Source organism: Boleophthalmus pectinirostris, unplaced genomic scaffold (genome assembly GCF_026225935.1).
Source record: "Boleophthalmus pectinirostris isolate CB_2022bp ecotype Guang Dong unplaced genomic scaffold, ASM2622593v1 HiC_scaffold_12, whole genome shotgun sequence".
In the NCBI taxonomy this organism is placed as follows: domain Eukaryota; kingdom Metazoa; phylum Chordata; class Actinopteri; order Gobiiformes; family Gobiidae; genus Boleophthalmus; species Boleophthalmus pectinirostris.
The window spans coordinates 13,273,280-13,286,536 of NW_026571018.1; the positions used below are offsets into that span (position 1 = coordinate 13,273,280).

A 13,257-nucleotide genomic window follows, 5' to 3' on the forward strand; every position below is an offset into this window, starting at 1 on the left:
TTCAGAGGAAGACAACTCATTTATGCGACACATTTGACATTTTCAGTGTTTTGATGATTAAAATGGGTGTGTTTCATATTAACTTTGCACAAGACGTGGTTTAATAAAGACTTTTAATATCACGGCCATCATTTAGCCATTAGTTTTTACTGAACCGTATCAAATCGATTTGAAATATATTGTATCAAACCGAAAGTGCACTGTATCAAGATATGTATCGTATCCTACCCTATGTATTGTATCAGCAACTTCTTAATGATACCCAGCCCTAGCAATCATAATGTCAACAAAGCCCAAAACTGGTCTAATTTCCTCAATAGCTATGATTAGATTAAATAAATGACAATGCCATTTTGTCAGAATAATGCGTAAATTGTCTGTGCATTTTGGATAGAATTTTCAGTGTTGATGACAATGGTAGAGGTGTTTTGTTATTATTTTTCACCAATTCACCAGTACTTCCTGTATTTGTGTACTTTTCATATCAACTTTTATCCAAAATCGCCCCTTAACTGGTGTAAAACTATGTTAAATATTGACCACAGGTACTACCCCAGCACACCAAGTAATGCTTAACCCGTCACATGCCCTTTTAGCTTTCACAAAGGGCGTCTGACCCTCTTGTGTTCCCCGCAGTCAAGGGTGCTGCTTCCTCGATATTTTAAGTGTCATTACTCAAATTCCGTTACCATGGTGACACTTGAGGAGGTGTTTCTGCCCTTGCGACAGGAAAAAAGAGATAGGTAATTGGTAGTCTCCCTTTGTTTCCGTGGCAACAATAACTAAGCCCAGCCTGCCATCCGCTTTTGTTGTCCTTTTTTCCTGATATGGTGCTATACTACATATTTTACTTTATTTTATTTCTTTTGTTCATTCCGTATTTTTTGTAACTCCAGGTCAATGTGGATTTGTCATCTCTGTTGGACAGTGAAGATAAGAAGTGCAAGAACAAGAGGGGGGTCCTGCCCAAACACGCCACCAACATCATGAGGTCCTGGCTATTTCAACATCTCATGGTGAGTCTGTAAAGTCAGATCATCCGAAGACAGTCAAATAGATAGATACATTGATAGTAGGGATGTAACAATAACCCACATATCATGATATCGTATCGTCAAAAGTCACGTGGGCTGTCACGGTATATATAATTACAAGTTTCTTTGCTTAAATGCTTGGTTTTATAGTAGCAACATCTTATAAACATCAGGAACTACATATCCCATGATTGATTTCAGTCCAGACAAGATGAAGAAATATGTTTTTTTCTCTAATTTTTGGGATTATGACAGAAATAATTCACAACAAAATCTTGTCATGGTATTTTAAAAGCAAAAGAGTATCCATTTCTATCGATTATATTAGCCTCTATAAAAAACATATCACAATAAATATCGTACCATGAGATGCATATCGTGATAATATCGTAGCGAGAGATTTGGATATCGTTACATCACTAATAGATAGATAGATAGATACAGTACCTTATTGATCTTATTGGAAATTCAAAGTATTACACATTTTCTAAAAACTGACAACAATTTCCACAAGACGAGATCAGATATGACATTGGGTCCACAATTCCTAATATTGAAATTTTGAGATTCAGTTTCCATTTCTGTTTCCATTCAGTTTTTAATATATTTGTTTCCATTCTAGCATTGCTTTTTGAGACTATAAGAGATGTAACTCAACTAATGTGTAACCCTTTTTTTGTCCAATCCAAACCACTTACAAAAAAATCGCAAGATCTAGAACTCTTCTAGATCTTAGAATGACGCAAGGTGAGATTTTACCTTAAATCCTAATATATGCATTTGGCAATTTGGTTTCCAATTTGGCCTCACTTTTTTTTTTATGGATTTAAAATGTTTGTTTCTATTTTAGTATCGCCTTTTGAGACTATAAGAGATGTAACTCAACTACTATGTAACCCTTTTAGTCCAATCCAAATGTAAACACTAACTAAAAAATCTCCCGAGGTAATTTTTGTCATGTGTGCACGATCTTGTAGTGATAATAATAATAATATATAAAAATAATATTTTTGTTTCTATTCTAGCATTGCTTGTTGAGGCCATAAGAGATGTAACTCAACTAATATGTAACCCTTTTTCTGTCCAATCCAAATGTAAACACTAACTAAAAAATGTCACAAGGTCATTTTTCTCATGTGTGCACGATCTTGTAGCGAGATTTTGTGGCACAAGGTGTTGTACCATCCATACTTACAACGTAAACATTATAAAAGTAATCAAACCAAACTGTAACACACACCAATATACTTGCAGAGCTCCAACTGGAAGGAAAAACAACCTAAAAAAAAAATGAAGGAAAGATCGAGTCGAAGCAGCAGAGCAATAGTTATGCCTAGGGCCAGTTTCAGACCACTTTTTATTGGCCCTCTGGTTTCCTGGAGAATTGGTCCAAATTAGCATAAGCAGTACTTTTACAGCAACTTTAAACATTCTCAGACTTCACAACAAGGTTCCAGGCCTGATTAAAGGTGTGACGGAGCGGTCAAACGTCTGCTCAATATGCCAGTCTGTTACCCTCTATTTGTATGTTTCAAAACATCTAATAAAATAGAAATAAATATGCTCTCTTACATAGTTTAATGCAGTAATTTTCAGGCTCTTTCCCATCCTGATTTACACACCACATTCGTACATGTAAGTTAGGTAAAGTCTGTCTACCTCAGGGCAGCTCAGGCTAAAATATTATCTTACCACCATGACTTTGAGTGTCTGGAAAAGCGCTATATAAGACTAATGAGATATGAGTAGTAGTATTAGTAGTAGCAGTAGTAGCAGTAGTAGTAGTAGTAGTAGTAGTAGTAGTAGTAGTAGTAGTTAGTAGTTAGTAGTTAGTAGTTAGTAGTTAGTAGTAGTAGTAGTTTTAACCTTAGGCATAAGGGTTGTACACTGTAATCAAATCAAAATCCCAATTTAAGTTAATGAGATTATCAAATCAAAATGCAAGAATTATTTAGATAATATCTGGTAAAGAACAAAATAAATACTAGGTATGCAAAAATAACTGAAATATCATGATATCGTATCATCAGAAGTCTCACAATAATATCATGGGCTGTCACAATATATTAAATTTTGCTTAAATGCATGGTTTTATAGTAGCAACAGCTTATAAACATCGGGAACTACATATCCCATCATTCATTTCAGTGCAGACAACATGAAGAAATATGTTTTTTACTTGAATTTTGGGGATTATGATGGAAATAATTCACACCAAAATCTTGTCATGGTATTTTAAAAGCAAAAGATTGTCCTTTCTACAATTATATCAGCCAAAATATCTAAAAAAATATCGTACCGTGAGATGCATATCGTGATAATATCGTATCGAGAGATTTGGATATCGTTACATCCCTACAAAATAAAAAAAATATATTGTGCCTGTAGTTTAGAGCTCTACAAACATGTTTTTAAATTCATGGGATCCTTGTGTTTTGTACCAGTTCATATTCCAGTTCAAATGTTAATGCTCCTGGACTTGTTTACAACATAGTATGTGCACTCTGAATTGAATCTTACTTCTTGAACACATATCGCAATTATTATCACCATTGCAAAACTTATTATGTCTACATGGTATTTTACAGATGTTTTTTTTATTTATATATATCTGAGTAGTTAAACATTTGAATAATATTTTTTAGTGTTAATTGCTTTTGTATGAAGTTGTTTAAACCTGTTGTGTGTCTATCCCACAGCATCCCTACCCAACAGAGGACGAGAAGAGGCAGATCGCAGCACAAACTAGCCTTACACTGTTGCAAGTAAATAACTGGTAAGACGATGTGGAAAAACGAACATTTAAACACAGAAAATGTGCAACGTTTGAGTAATAGTCTGGACTGGAGTCTGAGCTGCTGGGAATCATCAGATATTTTCCCCAGCACAGTACTGCCATCTACTGGTGAAAGTTTTTAAGTACATCAGATATTTGTGGTATGAAACCTAATTTATGGATTTATTTATTTATTCATGGATTTATTTATTGGATCCACATTAGTCTTAACTGGGGTAAAGACTATTCTTCCTGGGATCTAGTTACAATAAAATGTTCCATTACGATAACTATGAAAGTTCACACATAACACAGTCCTTGTTCCTTAATGTACTATATCATAAACATTAACCATAATACATCCAATAAATTACAAATAACAAATAGTGACTAAATATAATTATGTACAATCTCCAATGTACTTCTTTCTTCTTCATTTTCTTAAAACTTGGTTCATGCTTGTGAACAGTTAAGGTTTGGGGGAGTGTGTTCCAAAGCACTATCGCTCTGTACAGAACAGCTCTTTTAAGGGCATTAGTCTTGGGCAGTGTAAGTATAAAATGGCCCTGTTAAGCTTGTTTTGTGTTAAAACCATGCCGATGACTAAAGGGCAGTAGCTGTGCAAACAGGCTCAATGGCCTTTGTAAAGTACACACATTTTTACAAAACAGGTAAATCTGTTCTCAACAGTAAACCAGGATGCATGACGCTCACACAGCACAGAGCCAGGCGAGCTGCCCTATTCTGGATTATTTAAAATTTAACAAGATTCTTTTCTGATGCACTTGATTACAGATTACAGAGCAGTAGTTTTACATGTGAAAGGGCCAAAGACATCAAAGCCTTTCAGTGGAGTTTAAATGTATGTTCTCATAAAAAATAATTAGCATTAACATTCATTTTGAAACAGCTATGATAATGACTTTAACATGTTTTTGTTTTTGATTTAACTCCTTTCAGTGCTTGTATAAGTACTACTACTACCACTACTACTACTCAAACTAATGTACAGTAATTGAGCTACTGTCCCCTCCTATAGTCTGATTCTGTAGTTCCTCATAATAATAGTTAATAAACAAAACTGTTATTGTGCTAATTGTCATCTTCATCTTCAGCGTGTCCCAATCAGGGGTATGGGAGTACTTTTTTTTTCAAGAGCAATTGAATAGTATTTGCATATAAAAAGTCCTCTGTAGTACATTTTATATCTGTAAGCCATAAGAATGTTCCTGTAGGATAGTTTAGGCATAGAGAAACACAGGTGCACTGTTATAGGTACTCAGTGTGAGACGATGCTTAGAGGCTGAATAAAGGACACATTATGCCAAATTTACTTTTTGGACCATTCAAATACATACCTGGGGTTGTATTTTTGCTTCATTCACGCTTGTTTCATGAACGTATTAATCCATAGTTTTCTCTGAACACTTAAAAATGCTCCGTTTTCATATTACCCAGTTTGTTGTGTCATAGACAAAACTTCAGACTTCTGCACAGTTTTTAAGTCCATAAACCAGCACCTTACTCTGTTCACAGCAAATGCATGGCTCTTTTAGTGTAGTATTCATGGAGGGAAAAGGACTTCAAATGTGTATTTTCCTATTGTTCATTCCCTAACATCTAAATGCCTCATTGGAAACATAGGTTATTTTAAAGCTGTGCAATTTATCGAATTTTGATCGCAATTTTGTTTTTGTGTGACTCCAAACTCATATAATCCAGTTGAAATGATTAAAGCTTAACCAAGTCTATTTAAGGATTTTATTTTATTTTTTTTGTATAAAGAAGTATGTTTATTTTATTTTTTAAATATATAAAGATTGTAGAACAGCTGGATATATAGTTTATTTTGGATACATTTATGTTTTTCTATGTCTTATTTCATGTTCAAAGTGAGTTTTCTTTTCCTTTTAATGTTTTATACATCACAAAACTGCTCTAAGATACATATTTGTAGCCTATATTTATTTTCAATTTGAAAGTTTTTGTAAAGTATCAATAAAAAAGAGAGAGAGAGAAATGCTGAATAAATGCATCGTGTAACTAAAAAATTATAATTTGAATAATTGGGATTTTAATATTGGCCAAAATAATCCTGATAATAATTTTTTCCATAATCCAGCAGCCCTAGGTTAGTTAGTTTTGTTTAGTCTAATTGTCACATATATGCACGCTGTACAGTGTGTAGTGAAATTCTTATGTACCATCCAGAAACATAAACACATACAGTAAATACATAAAATACACAATACATACATAAAATACAAGAGGAGAGAGTTAGGAGTGACTTAATCCTGCTTTAACAGTCTTATGGCCTCGGGGTAGGTCAGGTTTATAAAGTATATTTTCCAAATGCAGACATTATTAATTTAGAAAATGTGAAATACTCAAGGTGACCAAAGCATATTTAAAGGAGGATTAAATGCTTAATGTGTGTATAATAAAATAAAGCTGGGGACTGCTGATCTTTGTAATTATAGAAGATTAGAGCAGACTGTCTCTCCTCACCTCATTGTCCTCCTCTTCTCTTCTTCCTCTTCTCATTCACAGGTTCATAAATGCACGCCGGCGTATTCTGCAGCCCATGTTGGACGCCAGCAACCCAGACCCCGCCCCCAAAGCCAAGAAGATGAAGTCCCAGCACCGCCCCACTCAGCGCTTCTGGCCCGACTCCATCGTGGCCGGAGTTTTACAGACGCACAGATCCAACGCTGGAAACAACTCAGACAGTGAGCGAACACACAAAAATACACACCAATATTTATCTGTACCTGATTTTTATTGTCTTAAAATGTGAAAAACAGAACTAGGTCATTTTAAATAGGTTGAAATGGTCCAAAGTTACTCCACACTTATTCTTCACTTTCCTGACGTCCTAAATATTCTCTGAAGTGAGTTTCTAAACACTTTTCGCAACTTTCAGAGGCCAGAGTAGATGCGTTTTTGTCACAGTAATGTAAACAACAACTAGCATGCCAAGAGTGCACATCCTGATTCAATAAAACTCTAAAGCTACAGTACACAGTGGGTTTATTTTGACCCCAATAGCTGCTTTTACAATACATTTACTGGAACAAGACTGATTTTACTTTACTAGATGATAGAAATAAGTACTGTCACTTTATCATATTTTATTTTCTATGATGAGTTCAGATTTTAACCACTTGATGGCACTGTTTCACTTTTTTCACTGAGGGTTCACGGTGAGTGTTGACAAAAATGAATGTACTGTGATATTCATGTTTTTTAGTTTAGATGAAATGTTGAAAGAGTGCTGAAAAAGAGCCACAGAATTGCATAATTATCTTTAGTTTGAAAGTACACTGCAGGTTTGTGCTTATCCGTTTCTAAATAACACTTTCAGTATCATCTTGTAGACGAGATGTAAGGTTGAGTCAAATGTTCACGATAACAAAAGGTCAAAAGGTGAACAAGTAATAAACACGAACAACAAAAAAGGCTTTTGAATCATGACACAAATGGGCCAAACCCTGTAAAGCTCAGTGAAATTAATCTAAAAACACTTGAATCTAAATTATTATCCAAACTAGGTCAGGTTAGGAAAGGTCTCACGTAGATTTCAGGAAAACCACCACTAGTCACTCAAAAGCTACAGCAGCACAATCTACCAATGCATTTGAAGCATTCGTAAGTAGATTTACCATAATTATCAAATCAGGCACTTCTATGCCCAATCCATATTACTTTCTGGTCTATGTTATGTTGTTTCCTCATCACAAACATAACCAGAGTTGTGTTTTAAACTGACTTTATTTGGACAAGATCAAGATCATTCTAAATCTAGTCAGAATTGGTTCATTTCAGTAATAAATAATATTTAGTATTGATTAGTGTTTGATTTTCGGTACTGCTGACAGCGCTAGATACATGGGATACAAAAGGAGGAGTTGTAACTTCTCTGAGGTCTCACTCACACATGTTTAACACACAAGCCCTGTATAATTAGAAGTTTGTCTTGTAAACTGAAAACACTCCACCTTATGATGTCATGTGATAAAACAGAAAGTGCTTCACTCTGTTTTAAACTCCAAACACCTTCACTAGAATCTTTTGGATGATTTCAGCCCTGGAATCTCTATTGAACAAAAGATAAAAGGGAGCTGTTAACCTGAAAACTACCACTTCCTGACATCACATGGTGGAACAGAGCATTTTGACCTTTAGAGATGAATTATAAAGGGTTAAATGTGTGAATTTCCAGGTATTTTTTTGAGGAGGCAACAACATTATAACATGGTTTAAAGCTCACAAGAGTCAGTTTCCATTTTATAGGACCTTTAAAGAAGAACTCTGAACTTTTCCTTTTATTTTATTATTATTTAATGTAGAAGATTGAGAGTGAGAACATAAGTTAAATTTTTCATTTGTTCATTTGGAAATGTTTTACATAACTGTGCATAACTTTCCAACCATGAAAGATAGAAACTTACTTTTTTCTCCTTTGAATAGCAGACAGTTTCGGCTTTACAAGCATATTTCCGACAGTATCTGACATCACACGTACGCTGCGTGATGACGTTGAGAAAACGAGTGTCCAATAGGAATTTTGCTTTTCCAAACTCAAGCGCTCCATCCATTTTGATTGGCCCAAACTTTGCCAGCAAGTGTAGTGAGTCAAAATGGTTGATTGTGGTCTATGTGCAATTATTTCTCAAATAAATGGCAAATTATTCATCTTGGTCTGCGTAATGGCAAATCCCTTTCTATTTTTATTTGAAAGGTTTATTTCGCTCAAAATGTACAAATCTAAATGTAATATACACCATGGTAATGCAGGAAGTGATGTCGCTCTGTGTCCTGGCCCTGACATGAGCTGTTTTCATGACTGGCACCAGTAAAATAATGGAACATTTGCACTTTTTTTGTTTTGAGGGCAATGAGAATATTTTTTGTTTACTTACAGACTTGATATTTTGCACTTTTGCACCTAAGGCCCTAAATTAAGTATTTTTTATGTCCAAAAAGTGGTTTGTATGAAAGAGTGCGAAAATTTTATTTTTTTTTTTCCTTTGTATTTCTGGTCCTATAGCTTTTATTGCAGCCATATGACCCAACTACAGCAGCAGATTGTGAAATAACATGTTGTACTGAAAAAAAGGATGTATAACATTTCATTAGGGGGTAAAAAGTGGAGTTTTAATCGCAAAATTAAAAACAAAATCCGGACGACAACAAATGTACTAAAATTGTCCTTAGGCGTGGAAGGTTAACAATGAACTTTTTGAATTGAATTGAAAATGTATCGTCTCAAATGTCGTCCCGTATTTCCCCCGTCTCCCCTCAGACCCCCTGAGCATGGACAGTCTGCAGTCTCTGTCCTCCGACTCGGCCACCCTCGCCATGCAGCAGGCCATGCTCGCCGCCGACGACTCCATGGACGGCACGGAGGAGGAAGAGGAGGAAGAGGAGGAGGACGAGGACATGGACGAGGGTCTGGAGGACGACGAGGACGAGCTGGGCATGGACGACGAGCAGCAGGAGCAGAGCCGGCACATGCTGTCTGCGAGAGAGGACAGGAGAGAGCACACAGACACACTCGAGTAGGGACACAAGGGGGCGCCACCTCTCACCTCTGAACCCTCCGCTCTGATTGGACAAACTTGACATTATCCGAGGGCGTGGTTTGATCGACGCTTCATCAGGACTCTCACACAGAGCGCAATCAGACACAGACGTGACCTTAACTTGAGTGATATTAGTTTAATGAAGGATCTGGGGACTATCATTACACCGGAGAGTTAAATACATGGTTATCTTTTCTAAAGGCGCATTCACTCAACAACATGAGTTAAAGCAGTTTTACATTGACTAACGCAGAAGCACTCGCTCTCACACTTTAGGTACTGATGTTGAGGTCAAAGGTCATCCTGCTTCATCTGAATACATTAACTCCTCCGATGTGCCATGTATTTTTATGCCTATTTAAGGAGTATGTCGGTGCCATTACATCCTGTGTGATCAAAAATGGTGGTAACTCTTAGTAATAATTGCATTGGTCTTTAACTTTTAGCAAGATAAATCAGGCGTAGCTCAAGAAGTAGATCCCCGGGCGTTGCGCTGTGGTACCCGCTGCTCCTGACGGGTTTCTCCAGTGGCGTTGAAGGAGTCAAGTGCAGAAGTTTCCCTGTTTTCCCTTAAAACGCTTAAATATTACTAAAACATTTAATGAATTAGTAAGTCTAAATTATTGTTTGTTCATGAAATTGTGTTGCTTCACATGTGAGCAGCATTACCCCGAATTTACACCTGGAGCTACAGCCACACAAGTATGTCTAGAGATATATTTGGTTGTCGATATAAAAAAATCTCCAACAGAGGCCATTATTTTGTTTTTGGCTGACCTACTGCCTAAAGAGTATCCATAAAGCTTTATTTGAACGGTTAAGTACAAAGAAATAACAGCACAACCGTGACTACACAGCTCTCGTATAGATTTATGGTAAAAAATGGCTGAACTTATAGGCAATTTAAGTTATATAATTTTGGGAAAATAATAGGGATGTAACAATAACCGAAATATCGTGATATTGTATTGCCGAAGTTCTCACAATAATATCGTGGACCATCACAATATATCGAACCGTTTAAATTAAGAGTTATGGTGCAGCAATAGCTAAAAGACAGAGGGAACTACATAGACCATGATCCTTTTCTTCCTTTCAGTGTAGACTACAAGAAGAAATAACAGTTCTAAGCACTTTTAAGTCTAAGTTCTTTGGATTAGTTTGTCAAGGCATTTTAAGAAGAAAAAGTAGCATATTAACAGTTTTAGCTGTTTAGCCTCCACTGACTCTTAAAATAAATATCGTACCGTGAGATGTATATCGTGAAAATATCGTACCGAGAGATTTGGATATTGTTACATCCCTAATTGTGAGCCTCCCCACTATATCTTGAGATTTCCCACGATATCGCAATAAATATCGTACCTTGAAGTTCATACCGTGACGATATCGTATCGTGACACTTGGATATCGTTACACCTCTAGATAATAATCTAAATCGACTTTACATATCAGCCCAAAACTATTGGCATAGCTGATCAGTCTCTCTGGATTCTAAACAATCAATATCGGCATCAGCCTTGAAAAAAAAACCATCAGTCGACCTCTAAGTAAGCCCGTTGCACACGTGTATAACATTACAGGTCTACACTGTCTCACCAGTGAATATTCAAAGTGTTTCCTGAGCACAGGCTGCGCTCACCTGTTGATTCTCCTTCAGTGTAAATTGGGGGTAATTCTAATTCTCGAAGCATTTTCTATATATTAAACTTGTTTTGGCAATCAGACGATCAACAGCATGTTACAACGTGATTTTAAATGAGTTTTGATGTTTACTCCACAGCAGTGACCTGATACAAGAAAGAAAGATGATAAAAATGCAGATTTCTGTGAGATTTTAGAACAGTTTCCAAACATGTCATCTCACTATTGGCGACTGAGAGAGTGTCCTCCTCACTGTCCCAAACTGATGTTCTGAGGAGCACTTAAACTTCAACTCATAGCATCACTTGAAGAACCAAGAAAGAACTGTCTTATGTTTGATTTTACAGTGTTGTGGGTGTACAATACTTTCATTTGCTTCACTTCCAAAACACTGACACACACTCGGTCCGTGTACCATTCGTTCTTTTGTATTTCACTTAAGAACGAAAACATATAAAATAAAAATAAACAGGTTGTTATTTTATTATTCTGCTTTAGTGTCAAACAAACAAACAAAAAAAGATCTCGGCCTCTATTACCAATATTTAATTTGAAGTTTATTTCAGCTAACAGTCTCGTTGCCTATTTTAATTTGGATATTTTAATCTCTCTGATTTATATGAAGTTCTGCTGCTGAAGGACTTAACTGAAAAATCGTTGCAAGTTTGTGCCCTCTTCTTTTATAACGACACGTTTACTTTTGTGTCCTAGAAAGTAATAGTTGAGCTCCATGACGAGAAACAGGTAGCAGTGAGGCGATAAAGTTTGTTCACTTGACAGCACAGAACTATAATAAAAATTAGTTTTTATTATAGATCCATGGTTTACACTACAGAAGAACTCCCAAGGCAAATGAACCAGAGAAAATAAAATATCAAAATTAAAATAGGCACCAAGAACATTTTTAAATGGTGTTATTTGAAATAAACTTTAAATTAAATATTGAAAATAGGGCTTGAAATCTGTTTTGTTTTTGGTTTTTTGGGGGTTTTTTTGTTTTGGTTTGACACTAAAACGGAATAATGAAATAATAACCTCTTTTCCCATTTTACTGATTTTCATTCTTAAATGAAATTCATAAGAACAAATGGTACACGAATCACACGCACACACTACAGTGATCTAATTTTAACATGTCAAAAAGCAACTAACCTAACAGAACAAATCAAATGAATGTATTTTGTAAAACCGATTGGGATCTTAAAGGACCCATATTACACTATTTTCTGATATGTTATAATATTGTTTCCTCATTACAAACATACATAGAGTTGTGTTTTGTTTCATTCACACAAGTTTAACACAAATGTTCTTCTCTCAAACAGAAAAGCATCGTACTCAAACTTGTGTGAATGAAAAAAAACAAAACTCCAGGTATGATTTTTATGAGGTAACAACATTATAACATGACTTAACACTCACAAGAGTCAATTTTGTGTAATATAGGACCTTTAAACAAGTAAATAGTCTTTTTGAAACTAAGAATATTTATTAATTCAGACTACCTATCACTGCTTTCATTTTGACAGTTCACTCTTACAGAAAGAAAGGACTAAAGTTGACGGCTCACTTCTGTCCACGTATTTGTCTGCACAATTTCTTTTCGACTTCCAGCGCCGGGAAAGACTATTCTGGCCTTTCTAAAGACTCGAGGCTTCTCAGGTTGAACTGTGCTTCTCAGTACAAGTGGGTTTCTGCATTGTACCCTTTTAAGCATGACAATTTTTCAACCATGAGTGGAAAAACAACATAACAGAGACTCTCATCGCACTTATATCGTAGTATGTATATGGGATTTCCGTTCTGGTGTTAAAAGTTTGCATATTTATTCTATTATTTTGACATGGTGGAGGACAGTCGGTAGCTGAAGGAACGTACAAGAAAGTCTCTCCTTTGTAGCGTTGGTCAAGAGGAAGCTCGCAATTCAGCAGTTTTTGACCTTGACGCTGGCAATTCAACGATCCTGACCCACCGAACTCACCTCAGCTCGGACAACAGTTACAAAGAGTCGGACGATGTCTAAGGTTTCCCAGGAAGACAACAATTTAACAGATTACAAGAAACTGTGAAAGGAGTTCTGCTTTTTTGTTTTGTCCGAAAGTGAAAGAGGAAATGTGAAATTGAATGTCCTGACTATTCATCGTGAAGTTCCTTGCTCATTCATATCTTCCCATTGCTTTTTCTAAATGGATCTTCCAGAACAAGTGACAGACTCTAC

At 35.8% G+C, this 13,257-nt stretch overlaps 1 protein-coding gene across 1 annotated transcript in view; it reads left to right on the forward strand.

Moving 5' to 3' along the window:
• Positions 1-13,257, forward strand: part of pknox2 (pbx/knotted 1 homeobox 2) — a 164,474-nt gene extending 151,217 nt beyond the window's left edge. Inside the window, exons 9-12 of the mRNA XM_020920652.2 lie at positions 897-1,016; positions 3,734-3,810; positions 6,361-6,539; positions 9,116-13,257. Coding sequence (XP_020776311.1) covers positions 897-1,016; positions 3,734-3,810; positions 6,361-6,539; positions 9,116-9,375 — 636 coding nt within the window. The 3' untranslated portion in view covers positions 9,376-13,257. The remainder of the gene's footprint in view (positions 1-896; positions 1,017-3,733; positions 3,811-6,360; positions 6,540-9,115) is intronic.